The following is an 18,350-nucleotide window of genomic DNA, read 5'->3' as shown; positions in this document are numbered from 1 at the left end:
TATCCGTCGATCCCAGAGCCCACACGGTGTGAGCTCCCAGCATGCACCATTAAGGCAGCAAATCACACAGAGATGCTGTTTTTATTTAGACAGGAAGAGACTTTGCTCTTTAAATTTAGTTTTGGGCTCATACACTTGATACTTGATTGAACATGGACTGATAATATATGAACTATATATACAAAATGGCATTGACTGTGGATAAACATGTCAGCCCAAAATTGTAATCAAACTTCAAAATCAAGGTGTGACTGGATGGACGACATATTTAAAATTCAGGCAAGCACCATTTTATAACTACCAAATTGTAAAACAGAATTAAAAGTTACCGCATGCATTAAAGCTAATTATAACACAGAATACACATTTTTATATTTACACCTCTGACCACACAATAGTCTTGTTTTTCTCAAACACAGACAATGAAATACAGCAGATGCAAATTGATCTGCTAAATGGGTTTGAAGCATTTCATAAATAAATATAAATCATAAATTGATCCCAGAGGAAACTAATGGGCAAAATGTCACAAATAAACCTAATAAGTGTCTGATTTGATAAATGAACAATATTGTGTAATTTAAGCTATTGCTGCATAAATGAACACTAAAAACAGCAGCTCTTAATTATCTGAGACCAGTAAACAATTAAAAGCCTTAAATAATAAATTTACAAGAGAATAATCAGCAGATGTAGTGTCACTGTGCACGAGTCATGTGTGCAAACAGTGTTTGTTTAGAGATCAACAAGTGTGTCTGAGCTGCTAGGTTACAAGTGAGCATCATCCAGTGGGTGGATCCCTCCAGACAACAACAACGAGCTCAGGGAGGCTGAGAGAGAGACGCCTCCTTCCCCTACACAGCTGTTCAGACACGGATCATTCGTTTGATGACCAGGAGGTCAGTGTGAGGATATTGAAAGAGCAACAACTCTGGACTATGACGGTGAATGATAAGATCAGGTGATCAATACCTGAAGAGATACATGACCCTGAGCTATATCGATGATCAAATCTTCTTGTCATCAAGAGCCGGAGGACTGAACACACTCACACACTCACACACTTCAACACATCAGAATCAATATACTGCACTGATTAACTGATACAACTCTTTCATATATTTACATTTGTTATTCTATTGTTTTCCTTCTATTTATGATTCTTGATATTTGAAGTACTTGTTTTTCACTTTTTCTTTTCTATTATTTATGTTTCTTTGTTTCGCATCAAACACAGAGGCATGGATGTGAAACCCCATTTTGCAATAAACCCGATTCTGTTTTGCACCGTAATTATAATTTTACGCTATATTGTTTGTTTTATTATTGTGTTATAAGCAAAATCATTAGCGAAGTAGTTATGATTATGAAGCAAAGCGGCTTGATATTTCATTGGCTTTTGGTCGAGGGAACCAGTTGGAGGCTAACTTCAGTGCTGACATATAAAAAAATACATCAACCCTGCACCACTCTTATCATTTTGAGGGTATCGCACCAGATGTGACTGACACACATCCAGTTCAATTCATGTCATAATTATCTCAGCGCCACCTCACAGTGAGCTGCACATTCAATGTGAGGTGTATACAGATTATACATTTGAGAGAAAAAGACTTGTGGTGCCAGTTCAGGAAAGCTGGCTGACAATGTTCATCTCCTCGTGTCATCTCAGAGAACAATTATAGCTTTCAGTGCTTTTTAAAAATGATATCGATGTGAGGCGAGGTGAAAGAATTCACCAGTCCTTGTGGCAAAAGCACGCCCGCAGATTAAAATACCACAAATGGATTTTTGATAATTCAATGAAGTTACCAGAGAAAAAAGGTGAATTTCTTGTTTTACAGTAATAAAAGGTGGATAACATCTTGTTGTTCAGCTTCTACAGAATGACTCAGCCGAGCCATATCCACCAAACATGATGGTTGTTATATAAATAAATAAATAAATATATAAATATACATACTTTTTTTTCCTGCCACCATCTGGCAACGCCTACGGTCCAACAGTTACACACACATGCCTGTGCAGCATTAACACATAAACATTCCTCTGATTGTCCATCCAACTCTCTTACAAGCATAATGGCAGATTTTCAGCAATTAGCTATCCGACCGAATCACACAGAGTGAGCAATTTAGGGCACGCACACACACACACATGCACACACACACACACACACACACACACACACCAACACGCACACACACACACTCTCTCCCAGGCCCCAGCACGGCTTGGAGACTGGTGAACTCAACGCTCACTGAGGCAGAACAGTGGGAGTTGTAGATCACAGGAGAAAACACATCAAATGAAAACCTGAAGTCTGCACGACGGTGTGTGATCTGACAGCGGGATTCGAACTTCAAACCGATCTTAAATCGTCGGCTACATCTCCACGTTCACTCTCACATAACTCGACAAGGCCTACATACTGGATCTAACAGCTCCTGGCTTTAAACCTGCTACTGATGGAGAGTAATGTGACTGATTGTGGTTCATGCTGCAGGATGAAAATATGCCCACTTCACCCACTCACACATTCGCTCGATTCACGTTAAAAGCGCCTACAGTTCAGCTCCTACACCCACAGCTGTGCATAAGAATATGTAAGTGTCACTCAACCTGGACTCTGAGTGACTGAGCCCACACATTCAAACGCCTGACACTATTACCGGCTCCATAAACAGCGGCATAAATAGGTGGAAAAAACTTTTAATGTGATGTGGAATGATGGAAGCGATGTCGTTGCAGAGCACAAAGGCAACAGCATTAATGTATTTGCAGTTATTTATATATTCATTTTAACAGGCAGGTTTTATTTTTACACAAATGTGACTGGAGTTTTAGTTAAAGTAATGGTTTATCAACTAATGTGGAAATCAGATTTTACAAGAGAAGAGAAGACATTGTTCATCAGCCCTGACTTCTGCTTTTAGAGGAGATGAAGTCACAGCTGCTGAAAACCATGGATATAAAAGTGATTCCCCAAAATGATTCAAATTACAAGTCAAGTTCAAGTATGTATTATCCACAACGATATAGCCTAACTCAGATCCCTTTTTTCCTTTTCAATAATTTGTGGTGGATGAAGCACTCAGATCTTTAATTTAAGTTTAGAAATACTCAATTGAGTAAATATCCTACATTCAAAGTTTTATTTGAGTCGGACAAAAGTGAAATGTACAGAAGGAAGGGTACACATTATTTCAGAAAGTTTTAAAACTGGATTATAATTTGTCTTGCAAACGTGTAAGGGACACTTATTTTTACTAAATTATCATATAATCTATAATAATACATCTGAATTCAATGTTTGATTAGATTTTGTATGAATCAGTAGGATACCTGTATTCATAATAACAAATATCAATCTGAAAAGTAACTTTTGACTTAAGCTGTCCAATAAATAACAAATATTATATTTACATTTGAAGAGTATAACTACAATGTAGCATACAACTGAAATACCAAGTACAAGTACCTCAAAACAGCAGTTAAGTGCAGGGCTGGAGTAAATATACTTTACGTTAGTTGACGTCACTGCATTTAATATACCAACTAGCTCTGATCTTCAAAGACAAGATGAAACTCCAAATCACATTAAAAAGTCAGACTTTGACCCAATTAACCTCTCAACAAAAACATGGGGCAGCTATCTAAATATGCATACTACATAAATCAGCATATTTTAATTAACTTCCTCTTTAAACTCTTTTTCAACTTCTCTCTTTTCCCCTTAACCATACCATATGTGAGCAGACAGTCTTTAACCCTTTGAGGAAACTGAATAACAAGCCCTTTAACTGGTTACGGAAACGGAAACTTCTGTTCTCTCCGTCTCGACATATTGTGTGTTTAGTGATATACTTTCCCAGGTATTTTCTTACCATGGGGCATTTTAGAGCCAGGGGACACTCTCCATGTAGCTTTCTATAATGAATATTCCCTTCTCGTATCCCACTCAGCAAAAAAACTGCTGGGTTTTTCTTCACAGAATAAAGATTTCTCTGAAATCCCCAGTCACCAAATAGACATCAGAAAGTAAATAGAGGTTTGTTATATCATCTTTCTTTCTGCTTTTTGAAACACAGTCCACTCCTCCAGCTCAAGGTGATGTTTTGAGTGTAGGTGTGAATAACTACGTAGGTATTACAGGTTATTCAACGGCAGCATAAATAACATAAAACAAGGTTTTTCATCATTCATTTTGGATCTTGTAAATAAAGCAAATAAACACCAAACAAACAGACTAAAGTTGTGTAGCGTTGAGTTCAAATTAAGGCAATCTACATTTAAAATTTACAAAATTGCATAGCGACGGTTTACTTCCTCTGTGGCCGACTGTGACAACCAGATCAATAACTCATCACTCAGCCGTGCTACTGTCTTCAGCGTACAGAACTTTTTTTGTGTTAAGTGCCAGGTTCAATATAGAGCTGAAGAGGGAGTGAAAGGGACAGATGTAGACTTTAATGGCCCCATGGGATCTTTGTGAAGGAGAAGAAATTAACATTTTGATGGCTACGTGTGGACACAGCTTGGCAGAAATTGTGCCCTTTCACCTTCTAGTGGCAGGACGTTTGAAGACGGGATAATTATTCAGTGGGAACTCACGAGGGAGCAAACCCCCCTCAAACACTGGTTGTCCAATCAGAGCTCAGAAACTAACCCGACACGGGAGGCTCCGGATTTCTCCAGAAAGCCCTGGGCCAAAAAACTAAACACAACAGCAAAATGCAAGGATTGTGGAGAAAAATACAACAAAGTGTTGTGCAGAGAACAGACCCATTACAGTCCCATTACACTAAAAACATGCCATTGTTTTTATTTATGAAAAGTTAAACCTAAAAATACTAATTATACCAGTCTAGTGTTACATTTGTACTTATCATACTAAAAAAATTAGAAGAAAGCTCTACACTGCAATACAAAAACACTGTGGCTCCTTTAGTTGCATGTCCTCGACATGAAGCAGTACGAGTCAGCTGGAAAACACTGAACCGATCAACAGTTGCTCTGTCAGGTGGGGCTACACCACCAGCCAACCACCTGCACATGTGGAGGAGCAGACACACACTGGAGCACCGCCTGCACTGCCTCTACTACACAACACGGACAATTTACAAGACCTGGCAGTGTTCAATAAAAATGCAACGGACTGTGTAAAGAAATGGGAAACTGTCATAAAACCACGAAGAAGAAGAAGAAGCATCATGTGCCATGTGATGTGTGGAAACGTTGACAGTCATAGCAACAGTAACTAAAGGTCAAGTGGTTATGAAGCCATCGATGAGCCTGATGGATAACAGCACTTCTTCATCACTGATGATTTGATGTTCAATGAGCGCTCTCACCTGTGAAGTCCTGAAGGCACTCGCAGGTGTAGCCTCCCTCTCGGCTGCGACACACACCGTGGCCTCCGCAGGGTTTGGAGTAGCAGAGGTCGATCTCCGTCTCGCAGTAGTCTCCCGTGAAGCCGGTGGGGCAGCGGCAGCGTAGCCCGGCGATGGGGTGGATGGGTCTGAACAGGATGGTGTCTGAGGCGACAAACGGCGCCAAGCTGTCGAACTTCAGCACGGACACACACTTCATGTAGTTCTCACACGGCTCCCGAAGGCAGATGTTGTCGTCGAAGGGAAGAACTTCCTGCGAGGAGATCTTCGCGAGGAGGCTGCGGTTCAAGTACAGCCTCTCCTGCAGTTCTTCTGAGCCAAAAAACTCCCCCGCACCTCCACCTTCAACCGCTCTCCCGGGCCTGTCCCCTGTGTGGCCGAGCCCCCCGGGCCGCTGGTGCCCCTCCCCCAACACAGGCACGGCCACAGACAAGCTGACGTTGAGGATGCGAGCGCTGACGTCCGTGTCGTCTTGGATGTTAAAGATGACGACGTCTTCGGGGGCGGCCGACAGGACGCGGGCCACGCCGTCCAGGAACTGGGCGAGCAGCAGGGACAGGAAGTGCTCCTGGGAGGTGTTGGCCAGCCTCAACGTGATGCTGTTGGACAGCATTTCATCGGTGATGATGGTGACTTGGAGAAGACACTGCGCTGAGATGGAGTGGACACCATCTGAGGAGACCAGAGAAACAACGAGTGTCAGGTTAATTTAATTCAGATTTTAGAACCGTTCTTAGCTAGTGGCCCAAAATAGTCTTCTATATAAAAGGTAGTGAGGACGAGGGAGATCCGTCGATGATTGGGTTGGATGAAGATGTACTCAAGGTTTTATGTAATATTGCCACTTGATGAATAATATAATGGTGGATTTAAGCATTTGTTTTTGTAACATATTTTACTCACGTGTTTTATTTTATTATAGTTGACGTTAGTCTGTGTGCGCACATCTCCCCTCAGGAACAATAAAGTTAATTTGAGGTTAAATGTTCTGACTAAAGTGAGTTTACAAACATACAGGAGGACTTTTAGACATGTCACATGGTCTTCATCATTCGTTGCTACTCGCGCCCCATCACTGCCCAGTCTTCATCGACTTCATCATTTCATCAGCCACCACCAGTTTCTGGACTCAATGGGGGGTTTATGGTGCTCAGAGCACCGGAGAACAAATCCCCCTGTAAAGACTGTCAAAACATAATTATCACACATCACCTGCTTATTATGAACTATCATCTTTCCTGCATCTTACTCGTCTCTCCTGATGAAATAAGATATCTCAGGCTGGATGAACGGACACTACTTGTTCGTGGGTTGATTGCATTCTAGGTTTTGGCCATTTTGGTCTTGGAATTTGTTGATAATAATAAACATGGAATAACATCAGACACATCCTTTAAATGGCAGGATGTTTTCATTTGATAATGTATTAAAAGATGAGTCAATAACCTCAAGTCTGCTGAAAAACACCAGCAACTGCAGCACCAACACACGTAGCAGCTGCTCCAACAGTAATGCAGGATGCAGGTACAGGCATGGTGGAGGGTTTATGAACAGCTGCTCCTGTATCACTGGGTTCAGCTCAACAACACGGTGTTACTGTAAAGCTGCAGCTGGTACTGAAGTACATAAATTGACACTTCAATGAATATCAACACTTTTTCTGCTCATATTCCTGGCTTAGACAAGGTTTTTTTGTCTCATGTGCCAGAACAGAGAGCAGACGTATGCCAAGACGAAGTCTATGTTTTCTTTCAATACATTCCAAGTTTATAATCAGCAATTGCACGCCTGTTTTCACAACTCCCTCCCTCTTTGCTTTGTCCGGAAGAAGAGATCCTATTTAATTATACATGCCACACTGAAAGCCTGAAGTCTCAAATTCAACGGTTACAGCATTTTTTCAGCTCAGCAAATCTCGTGTTTTATCTTGTTTTTTCAATCCGGTTAATATTTCATCTTCTGTACATTGAATCCTTTGGCTTTGACTGGAGATGTGTTGTGTACAGTCGCTCTTGACTGTAAAATACATTGATTCACCTGTTAGGCCTTTATCAAGCGAGTCAGCCTTGTAATCTAGATGTTGTTGTTGGTAATTAAAATGTAAAATGTATTCTGTTTCATTATGTTGCCTTAAGCCTATGTGCCCTATTTACATCAACTTTGTTAAGCATATTTTCTTGCTTTTTTGGTGTTTTTGTGTAACCACATTTACAATAAAAAGAAACCGGCTCTTCAGCTGAAAGTCCCCGACAGCAGCAGTCAGAGTCCTGCTCACCGAGGAGAGAAATTCTAATGAAAACAAACTCGATCCTAAACCATCCGATCACAAAGAGCACAAAGGGAAGTTATTTATGTTGCTCACAAGCTCACAATCGCTTCCAGCAGAAAGAGAAAGTCTGCAACAAATGTTCAACTTGACCTGGATCACTGAGCCACATATATTAAACTATGCACTGAGTTCTCTGCCCGGTGACGCCAACTCACCGTCGTCCTGGAGTCACAGAACAAACAGTTTACTTTGGATCTGTCTAAGGTGATGCTTCCCACTACAGCATACCATATCCCATTGCCTGGGAGAAAAGTGGCATTAGCATCTAAGAGTATATTTTCATGGCTGATAGATTCACGAAATCAAACAAAATAAAAGATAAAAGTCTTCTGAAATGACCTAATCCTAATATAGCTCAACATAGGACATTTGTATGGAACTATAGGAACTACTAAAAGCCCATTAAGTTGTATACACATGTTTAAAAATATTTATTTTGCTTATCATACGTGCAAACAAAACCTTGAATTAAAAGTATGCTTCTTGTCCCTTTTAGAGCTGCTATTAGATACATACTACAAAATAAAACACCTATGGCAGTCGGGAAGGAACGTGTATGAATACAATGTGCGCATGTATTAGAGTAACAGGAGTACAATAGAAAGAAGCCATGAGCTGAATCTGTTACGCAGAAAATATTCGGTTAGGTTTGCTCACATGATTCTCCATACACATTATCCTCCATAGCAACTGATAAATAGTGTTTTACTTTAGTATTCATGTAAGCTTTTTATTTGTTTTTGGACGTTTTTGTAGTTTCTCAGAAGTTAGTTTCACTCTAAGGTCGCAGAAAGACCGATATCATTTTATCCATGTCACCGCTGGCCGGGAGTTTTCTGAAAGCCTCGAGAGCAAACAGGCTCTGAAATCAAAAGTGTCACAAAAACAAGCTCCTTCCTCTCCGATAATCAATGGGACTCGCACAAACAGCCCAGGCCAAAGTTACCAGAGCTCTGTTTTGGCACTGGACGAGTTTAAACACAGAGTACCAAGGGAGGGGGGAAAGGAAAGAGAGGTGTGTGTTTGTGTGTATGGGGGAGGGGGTCATAGAGGAAAAGAGACAGAAGCATGTTTGACACGGCTTTAATCCTTCTGCTTTTTGTCAAGCGTTTCCAGCACAGTAATAATACAGGGCCTTAGCAGAGGAAGTGGGGATGGATCAAAGTACAGAGACGAGCGGTGTCACACTTTACTGTAAACACACACACAAACAGCCACACACACCTGTGTACACAAGAACAGATTTGCATATAAGAGCAGATAATATAACAGGGACCCACTACAAAGTCAGAGCGCTTCATAGTTCAGGCCCTGTTCTTTCAAAATGAGGAGAATCCCGAACTAACTAACGCAATGATTAATTTTCTAGGCACAATTTTCAACGAACAATTCATGTGATTATGTATTATTATTTTATAAAGTCAATCTGCTCTTAATGATGTCGATACAAACAGTGAAAACAGCCCAATTCAATGGGCTCGAGCTCAGGTTGAAGAACTTAAAATAGCTCGTTGTGTCCAGCTGATCATAAAAGACGGCGGAGCAAAGAGTAACATTTGAGAAGGGGAAGAAGAATATTTTTCTCATTTCTTTTCCATATCATATTTGTGAATAATCAATCAGATTTAAACAGTGACTTTAATAACCTTGACATCTTATTCAGCCACATATGACACACACACAGACAAAATGCTTATTAAAATCGAGGTGAGTTCAACGTGTAGTTTCAGTCGGTGAAAACTGCTTTCATGTTATGTTTCAAACAGAGGAGTGTTTCCTCATGGGGGACACATATAACACTGAATGCTGTACAGTAAACCGGGCTGTTCTTACACTTTCACAACATTAAATTGACGGAGGACAGTGTTTCTAACCCGGAGAAACAAACCAAAAACAAGCTAATCTCTCCCTCTGAAAGCTTTCTCTTGATCCATTCAGCTCATATTATAACCGATACTCGGCAGCAACAGTAGCCAGAAAACACACAGCTCTCAGAGAACAGGGGCTCTTAAAGGTTAGGCCAACTATAAGGACAGACATCGCCTTAATTATGTCTCTGCCAATCCGCATTCTTGGTCTGGAGCTCGGGCAGATCTCCAGACGTAGACGCAGCGCTGGGAAACTGAGCGCGAGGAGAATCTCCTCTGAAAGGAAGCAGACCATCCTTCAAAGAGGTCATTCTCCACGGAAGGATCTTCCGCTCAGGAATCGGGAGGGTAAGCGGAGCATTTTGGGCCAAAAATGAGGAAGAGAGGGATGCTTAGTTGGTGACGTGACAAGATGCCAGTTCTGAAGTGTGACACTACTCTCAGCCCAGAGCTCGGCCCCCTCTAGGCGCCAGGAATGCTCTCAGCTAGGAAGTGGCGCCAGGGAAGAGATTAAACACACAGTGTGGCTGCAGGAGTGCCAAGACTGTGTACAGCATTGTATCTGTGTGTGTGTGTTGGTGTGTGTGTGTGTGTGTGTGTGTGTAGGTGTGTGTGTTGGTGTGTGTGGGTGGGGATCCATACGTCAACACAGAAGGGAGTGTAGATTAATGGAGGTTTAGTCATCACTGAAGTTGAAACAAGTTTTATGACATTTAAATTAAAAAAGCAAACTCTCGATTCAAGAATAGGATCACTTATTCAAGTGGAGGAGGGGAGGTGGACTGCTTTTTATCTCTGAAATATTAATGAAACCTAGTTTCAACCACCAAGAGAATTATGAACAACAAACACTCCACTGACACAATGTTATATAAATGTAGAGAGCAGTTAGGATTAAGTGATTGCTATAAAGACAGGATGTATTGATCTCTGTTTAAAACCTACAAGGGGTCTTAGTGACTGGCGATAATAAACTGATGAGAGAGACAGAGAGAGAGGGAAGTAATTGAGGAGACCGGCCTAATTAGACCACAAAGTTGCAATCAAATCTCCCAGTTGAATCCCAGAAAATGTCAACAAAGTCACTGTGGATGAAGATCAGAAGGACAGCGTGACCAAATTACTGAGGACTGAGACATCACCCACAACCTCCCGACAGATACTCTGACCTTCTCCCTGAGAGCGTTGCCTGTGACAGTTCACCGGTATTTATGCTCTTCTCTCTCCGTGTATAGATCATATTGAGATTTCTGCTTTGTGCCTGTGGATCGAAGAGAAAATTAAAGACTGAAAGAGACAAAAAGACAGGAAAGAGGCAGAGGAGGCGACACGCTGCAATGTATGCAAGTCTGGGCTGAAAAACCACGACTCTCAATCCAGGATGGAGAAACCAAAGGACGCAGCTTCCCCTTCAGAGGAGGACTGAAGGTTAGTGGGCTGAACCTGCACCTCCTCTGGAGATGAGTCTGCGTAGCATCGGTGCAGGTTTCTGCTGCCGGCTACACGGAGAGGAGAACTACAGCAGCCTTAACGTGGTCTTCATCAACTAAAACCAGATATCTGCATTCAAATGACAGAGAACGTGAGAGCAGATAAATTCATCCATAACACCCAGTTTAAGAGTTGTGATGTAAAACAATTGATGCACTGGGTTAATTATAAATAGGCTTATACTTATACTATAAACACTCCCAAACATAGTGAGTGTCTTGCTCAGAGGTACTTGAACCCGACTGCTCCGCCTCCTGATGTGCAGGTCAGCCAATGAACACACCTTCCAGTTATTGTGGGGAGGGGAAACACATTACAGACACTATGAAAATACTATTTATCATGATGACAGTGGAGAGGCAATAAATAATTGCACTCAAGCAGCTCCAATAAGCAGCCATTCATCACGTGTCTAACGGTTCCACGTAGAGAACACCACAATCAAACAGACTTCTGTGATCCGGAGCGGCCGATACTCCCTGTGTGTTTCTCTGCATCAGTGTGTCGTGATGAGGGGGAACCTCCGGGCAAGAAGGTAATGAGGTTGGGCAGAGCCTGTCTTAGTTGATCAGCGCCAGTACACTACAGTATGTGCAGCACGCACCGAGTACTCACTCCATCAAAGGGCGCAACGCCGGGGTCACATTTCCAAGATCAATAGGGAGATCATAAATTAAAAAACACGTTGGAGGGATGAGGCCTGTGGATGTCTTTGCAGTTCACTCGCTTTATAGCTCCAACCAGCGAGCCGCTCTGCCAACTTGAAAGCGTTTAATGAGTTTATGATTCAGAAATGAGCATGCAGAGCTTTACTTCCTGTTTGGTTGTTTGTTTCAGGACGGATCAGTGAGAAACGGCTTCCAGCTACATTTATAAAACCATCCACTGACAGTGAAGAATAGACACATTTATCAAGCAACGTACTCCTACTCTAAGTGATGAGTCTATTTTTCCTTCTTTAAAAAAATCGGTATATTTTACTCAATGATATTTAAAACCCTATGTAACAAATGTATTTTCCTTTAAAGTTCCTATCAATTGTGTGAAATCCTTAATATCTCAAATAGAAACTAATGTGTGATGAATAATGGTGACATTGAGAGTCAGGTACTGTGTCAGTTGAAGGAGGGCGAGTTGAGGCAGAGATGCTGTATGAGGTGAAAGGAACGGGTGTTCTTGAAGCAATTAAGTGCTTAAACACCTCGTCTGTACAGCAATCTTGAAACCCATCAGAAACGATCAGCCTGAGGATGATACGCTTCTGGGGGCATGCGCCAATATTTCCAAGTATGTCTGTCAGCAGGTGCACAGTAACTGGATCTGGGAACAGCGTTCAAGGCGGTGCCGGAAGTTGTCACCACACGCTCTCGGGGCGTGCTCTGCATGGTCGGGACAAAACGTTCTCCTCCATAGGCCGGTCTTTGTTGAAAGTCTGATTAGAAATGTGAGATGCAAGAAAAGTGTTGGAGTTGGAGACACGGCGTCTTCATTGTATTCATATCCAAATATGAAAGGGCTGCAGTTTCAGTATTTCAAAGTCTCTGGTCTTATATATTTATGATAAATAAATACACAAATAGGGAGGCAATCGAAGGAAGATGGCTGACGGGGGAACGAAAACAAAACTAAATTGGAGCAGGAAGGAAGCTGCTGCCGTGTACAGTGTACATATAATAAACAAAATAAGAAGTAATTAATATCGCAATGACAATTGCAAACAATGTTTGCACCTAAGGACGTTAAAAACATCCTTTCAAATGTTAAAATCAAATGTAGATAGTTAGCTAAAACTACCATATTCTGAAACACTGTATGCTTTGTAGAACTGGAAGAACAGCAGTGCTGCAGTATTTATTAACAGAAAGAACCACCGTTAACTAGTCTGCTGCTACTGTCCCCAAGTGTCATGTTTACATATTGCTGACAAACATCACACCACTAACATCACACATACACACGCACACACACGCACACACACACACACACACACCAGAGTCGTGACCTGAGAGTCCAGTCCCTGTGGGGCCGACAACAGGACACAGTTTAATTGAATTACTATTAAATGCTCTGCCCTTGGATCCGCCTGAGAACCACACACGTTAATCAGTGGTTTGTTCTGACTGACTCTGACTAATGTATCACATTTATTTTTGAAGCATTTTCCTTCCATATTCAGAGATCAGCAGATCAGTTGTGTCGCCACCTTGACATGTGTATGGCCGGTTTGAGATTAAACCCTACAGGTGCTGGGTCCGTCAACTGAACTGTAAATCTGGTCAAGTGTGTAATGAGATGAGGCCGAATCCCTCGTTCAAAACTACAGAAGACAACTGGAGCCTCAACTGTTCAAACACACACTAACAATCTGTCACTTATGTAAAATCTTTGAAATATAAACTATTTCCTTGGAGGTTCATTTCAGAAAATGCCAATATACAGTTACAAACTGAGTAATAAAGTATATTATTGTTCTCTGCTTCTTTGCATTTCCATGTGTAATAACCTCCTGATTTTGTTCCACCTGATTGTGGACATACAGGAACAGAAAGCACCCAGCAGGACAACATGTTTAATCCTCATCTTCATACCAGTCAGCCAGCTGAGGCTCAATTTACCCTCCAGTCAAGATGAAAGAAAGAAATGAGACAGTGATGAGGGCTGATGTGGGTTAAAGACCGAGGGAGCAGAAGTTTAGCATGAGGTTGGAGCTCTGTGGCTCAGTGTTAAAAACTGATATCTTTTAGATCTTATCAGACGCCTTCTTCATTAAAACCGAGTGCACTCTGGTTGGTGTCGATTTAATTTAAAAGCTGGAACCTCAAGTCCTGTTGATCAGAAAGGAAGCCGTAAAATGTGGTCGAGGGTTGGGGGTGGGCCGCTTGAATTAACCAGCGCTGAAAGGTGAAACACTCAACTGCTGCCTGAAAGGAGCCTGAGGACTGGTCGGGGGCTGGATGCTGAGGGACCGGTTTTTCATCTCATTACCCCAAAACCCCTCCCACCCTGCTCCCCTATTCCTGACCCCCCACGAGACAAGCAACGGCCATTGCAGACCAGAACCAGTCAACTCTGGGAGTTAAAAGGAATGAGGCATATTTACTACCTTTATATTCGTCTGGTCAACAATTTGTGTTGCAGCCGGTCAGTTGGACTTCAACAGTTAAATAACACAAAAAGGGACGTTTTGAACAATGCATAAAATGGGAGCTAAATCATGAGATTTTTCTAAAGATTTCAACTTGAAATGATTTTTATTTATTTTACTGGTACTTTAAAATAGACACAAAATATACACCACCTACTATTAAGCACTCTTATTTAAACACAACATTGTTTAGCTTTTGAAGCAACAGCTTTTGAGAAATTAGAAGCCTGGAGGGTAGAATATGCCATGAGGGCTGAGACGATGTTAAAGCTTCTCTAATCACCCAAAACAGTATTAAACTATTACTGCTTGGGAGGGCCATTCAGAGCACAATGAATGCAGGATTGAAGGTTTATTTGGGAAAGAAGCTCCTCACCTCTACCGGAGGTTGAGAACGGTGTCGTTAGTTTAGTCGTTGAGAAAAAGCAGAAACACAAAATGAAACAGAACTTGCAAATCTCCCAAGGAGGGAAGAGACAGCATGCTTGAACTCCCACGCAGCAGATCTGCTGTTTTGTGTCTCCGTGTGATGTGACATCAACACAAAAATTACACAAAGCATCATAAAGTTTACTCTCACTACGGCAAGTATGTGTGTGTTAATTAGTTTCACAACACAAGAATAAAAGAGTTAAATAAATATGTATATTGAAATAACGATCGTGAATAATGAAAACCATTTATGAGTGAAGCGACTGGCGGATTTATCATCTTCTGCAGAGCAACTAGGCTTTAGAAGTTATCAAAAAGAACAAGGATCAGCTGTAATGAGAACCACAACACAACAACACCTACTTCCGTACAGTGCCTGTGAAGTCAATAATGAAAACTGCTGCTGGAGCTCAATGTCAAGCCAAGGATTTCAATCCCGGGGAGTCGGAGCCAACCGGCAGACCTTGACTCCTCCATTCAGGAGGAAAGCTGACGGCGTCACTGAGACGCCATTCATACTCATTTGCGAACCCCGCCACAGCATCCCCTGATGACATTTTCTGCTGAATTGGGAAAACCACAAGAAGAGGACATTCCTCAGATTCCTCCACTATAGTGAAGCAGCTTTCGAGCCACAGAAAAGGACCTGAACTCCTCCAATCACAACATTTGCATATCAAAGGAAAACTGCTGTCAGTGCAATAGTAAAGAGACATTAGCATGCAGAAATGTGACCACGCAAGAAGCCGTTATTCAAACGGCCCAATAGTCATTTTATATATATTGGACATTTAACAACCAGCAACACAATAACGACAATGTAATTTATTAAGGAGCTTTAAAACAGAGCGAGCAGCAACTTATAGTCCAGGTTTGAAAACCAGTGCTAAAAAAAATTCAAGGGAAATTATTTAAAGTTTTCCTGACAGTTTCATGTTTGAACGCTGTCACAAGTAAAACATTTTTGTAAAGACAACAAATCAAGAGGAGTGGTGAAAGTTAAAAATAAAAAAATTAAAAGGATCCACCTGCATCAGAGTGAAAAATCGAAATAGTCGCTCTCATTCCTTGAAGGCCACCAAACAGTGAAGCGCAATATGACGGCAGCAGCTGGTGAAGAAACCATCTGTTTCAGTTGCCTGACGTCTTCCTGTCAGTATTAATATTAATCAGACGGTGATGAAACATCTCAAACTGGTGCACGTCATGGTTCACCACCAATACCAGTCACTCCTCTCTCCTCACGTCTAACAGCCGAATGTCCACCGTGTGCACAGCAGAGGAGACACATATGAAACCAGGTCACGGTGACGTCTCAGCTCTAAATGAAGGCAATGTAGCGCAAAGCTAACGGCCTGTTACAGATCTGTCACGGTCACAGTGTGAGAAGCATGTACATGAAGGGCTTTCTGTTCTCCAGTGAAGGTCTGGAATACTTTTATTATGTCATCATTGACCAGTGGTGCCCAAACATTTCCCCACAGCCCTGTGAGATGCATTCAAGTACGCCTTCAACAACACCACAAGTCATTTAGCAAACGTGGTTCATTAAACACATTTTAAAGAAAAACTGTTCTGTTCGCTGTGGAGGCTTGAGATAATAATTTGTGGTAGCCAGGCACGTGCACAGACATTTTGGGGGGCAGGTGCTCAAACCAAAAAAAAGGGCACCCATCGGCAAAATGATTTTTATATTGATCGCTGTAACTAGAAGTTAGCAAGTAATTGAAACACATTGTGTCGTGAGAAGACATGAGAGCTAAACAAAATGAAATTGTTTTCTATTAACAATTACAATTAGTTTTTATTTACAAAATGATAGGAGCGAAAAAATGCCATAAAATAAACAACTTACTAACCTCGACCGTTCGGTCATGCCGGGAAATATCAAACCTCTGTAAAAGCGTTAAAAAGCCTCAGTCTGATATTTCCCGGCATGACCGAGCGGTCGAGGTTAGGAAGTAGTTATTACAAGTGTTGTTTACCTTCGCATTGAAAATGCGGAAGATTATGTTTTGATCGCTGTGTGTGTTTGTGTGTGTGTTTGTGTGTTATTCGCATAACTCAAAAAGTATTAAACCGAATCGCATGAAATTTGGTGGGATGATTGGTTATTATCCGGGGACCATTTGATTAGATTTTGGGATCGATCGAGGTCAAGGTCATGAAAAGGTCAAAATCTTCTTTTTTCCATAGTGCGGTCAATTTTTATCCAATTGGCATGCAACTAATGCCAAAATGTTCACATGACTTCAAGCTCCCCACACTCTCATGCCAAGTACCAAAAAAGTGGCTGCGGCGAAGGTATGCGCTCTACAGAGTGCCGTTCTAGTTTTTCTTGCGTTTACACTTTTCACCCTCTGCAATGCTCAAGATTGATCTTTGTAAAACTGCAACAGACAAAACAAAGAGAAACATGCCACATAAAACAATGTGGTACAAGGATAGCAATCATAGTTTAGCTGCAATTTTCTAGCTGTGAATTCTTGTGACATTTATAAAATGAATTAATAAGTTCAACATACTTTCGAAATTGTCTCAATAGCATTTATACAACACAAATAAGATGCCTGCCTGGATATCTCTCCCTCTCTCTGTTCACATGACGTCAGTAAACAGCTGGACAAGGCTGTGAAACCACGGATTTCGTGAGTTTTTTGTTTATTCTCTTCGGACCAGTTGCGACGTCATGTTTTTAGCAGCGCTAATGTCGACGTGGTTAATTTATCACCAAACAACGTCAGGGGACAAACACCGTCATGACCTGTGTGTCTGATGCTGCGGGTCAGAGGAGAAGGAGGTGCAGCCGTTTGGTGGCGCGAGGAGACCTGCTCGAGCACTGAGTGGAGGAGGAGGGGGGGGGGGGGGGGCTCGTGAGCGTCGCGGAGCATGTCGGGGTGAAATTCTCACAAGAACTCAAATAAATGCCCCGTCGGATATCAAAACACATTTGTGGGGACTTGATGACAGAGAGTCATTTTTATTCTTAAATACTGATGAATGAAAAAAAAGTGGCTCCAGCAGAAAGGGCACTTTTCTCATCCAGGGCAAAGGGGCTGGTGCTTGAGCACCACTAGGGCTCTATCTGTGCACGTGCCTGGTGGTAGCACTCGGTGAGTTATTGACACATTTTGGAGCTAAAGTACTCCTTGAAGCTGGACGTTATTAAACACCATGTGTTTTTATAGAGTCGGATATTTTTATAGATTTTTCTCAGTTCAATTTAACTGTCAATGTTTAGGTCGGTTCGTTAAAGCATTTGCAGCGCCCGAGATGAATACTTCAACCATGTCCAGTATCAAACTACTTAGTCTTCTCATCACAGTCTCAATCGCATCAACGGGTGTTTCAGGGGGTACAGCAGACTCAGACCCCGTTTACACGATGGGAAAACGCATATATTTTCATGCGTTTTGGCCTTTCATTTACACAAAAGCGGAGGTTTTATCACGGAAAACGATCATTTCTAAAAAACTCCGGCCAAAGTGGAGATTTCTGAAAACTCCGTTTTTGTGTTTGCGTGTGAACTAGGTCAAACGGAGTTTTAGGTTGTCAAACGTCACAGTATGCGACTAAAAATGCTTCACGTCATGTGAGCGTCCTATGTTTACAGTTAGTTTGGCCGCTCCTACGTCCAGTGTCGACTGCATTCCGGTACTTTCCTCTGACTGCCTTCATTTTCGTTGTCAGGT

At 41.8% G+C, this 18,350-nt stretch overlaps 1 protein-coding gene across 3 annotated transcripts in view; it reads right to left on the bottom strand.

Annotated features, from left to right (window-relative positions):
- The window catches only part of celsr2 (cadherin, EGF LAG seven-pass G-type receptor 2), a 62,463-nt gene that overhangs the window by 31,638 nt on the left and 12,475 nt on the right, over positions 1-18,350 (bottom strand). For all 3 annotated transcript variants that reach the window (XM_056437071.1, XM_056437072.1, XM_056437073.1), the window contains exon 2: positions 5,355-6,065. In XM_056437071.1, coding sequence (XP_056293046.1) covers positions 5,355-6,065 — 711 coding nt within the window. The remainder of the gene's footprint in view (positions 1-5,354; positions 6,066-18,350) is intronic.

This window comes from Pseudoliparis swirei, chromosome 18, assembly GCF_029220125.1.
Source record: "Pseudoliparis swirei isolate HS2019 ecotype Mariana Trench chromosome 18, NWPU_hadal_v1, whole genome shotgun sequence".
In the NCBI taxonomy this organism is placed as follows: Eukaryota; Metazoa; Chordata; class Actinopteri; order Perciformes; family Liparidae; genus Pseudoliparis; species Pseudoliparis swirei.
The sequence above is the reverse complement of the archived record's forward strand: the minus strand, read 5'-3'. Positions and strand labels throughout refer to the sequence as shown.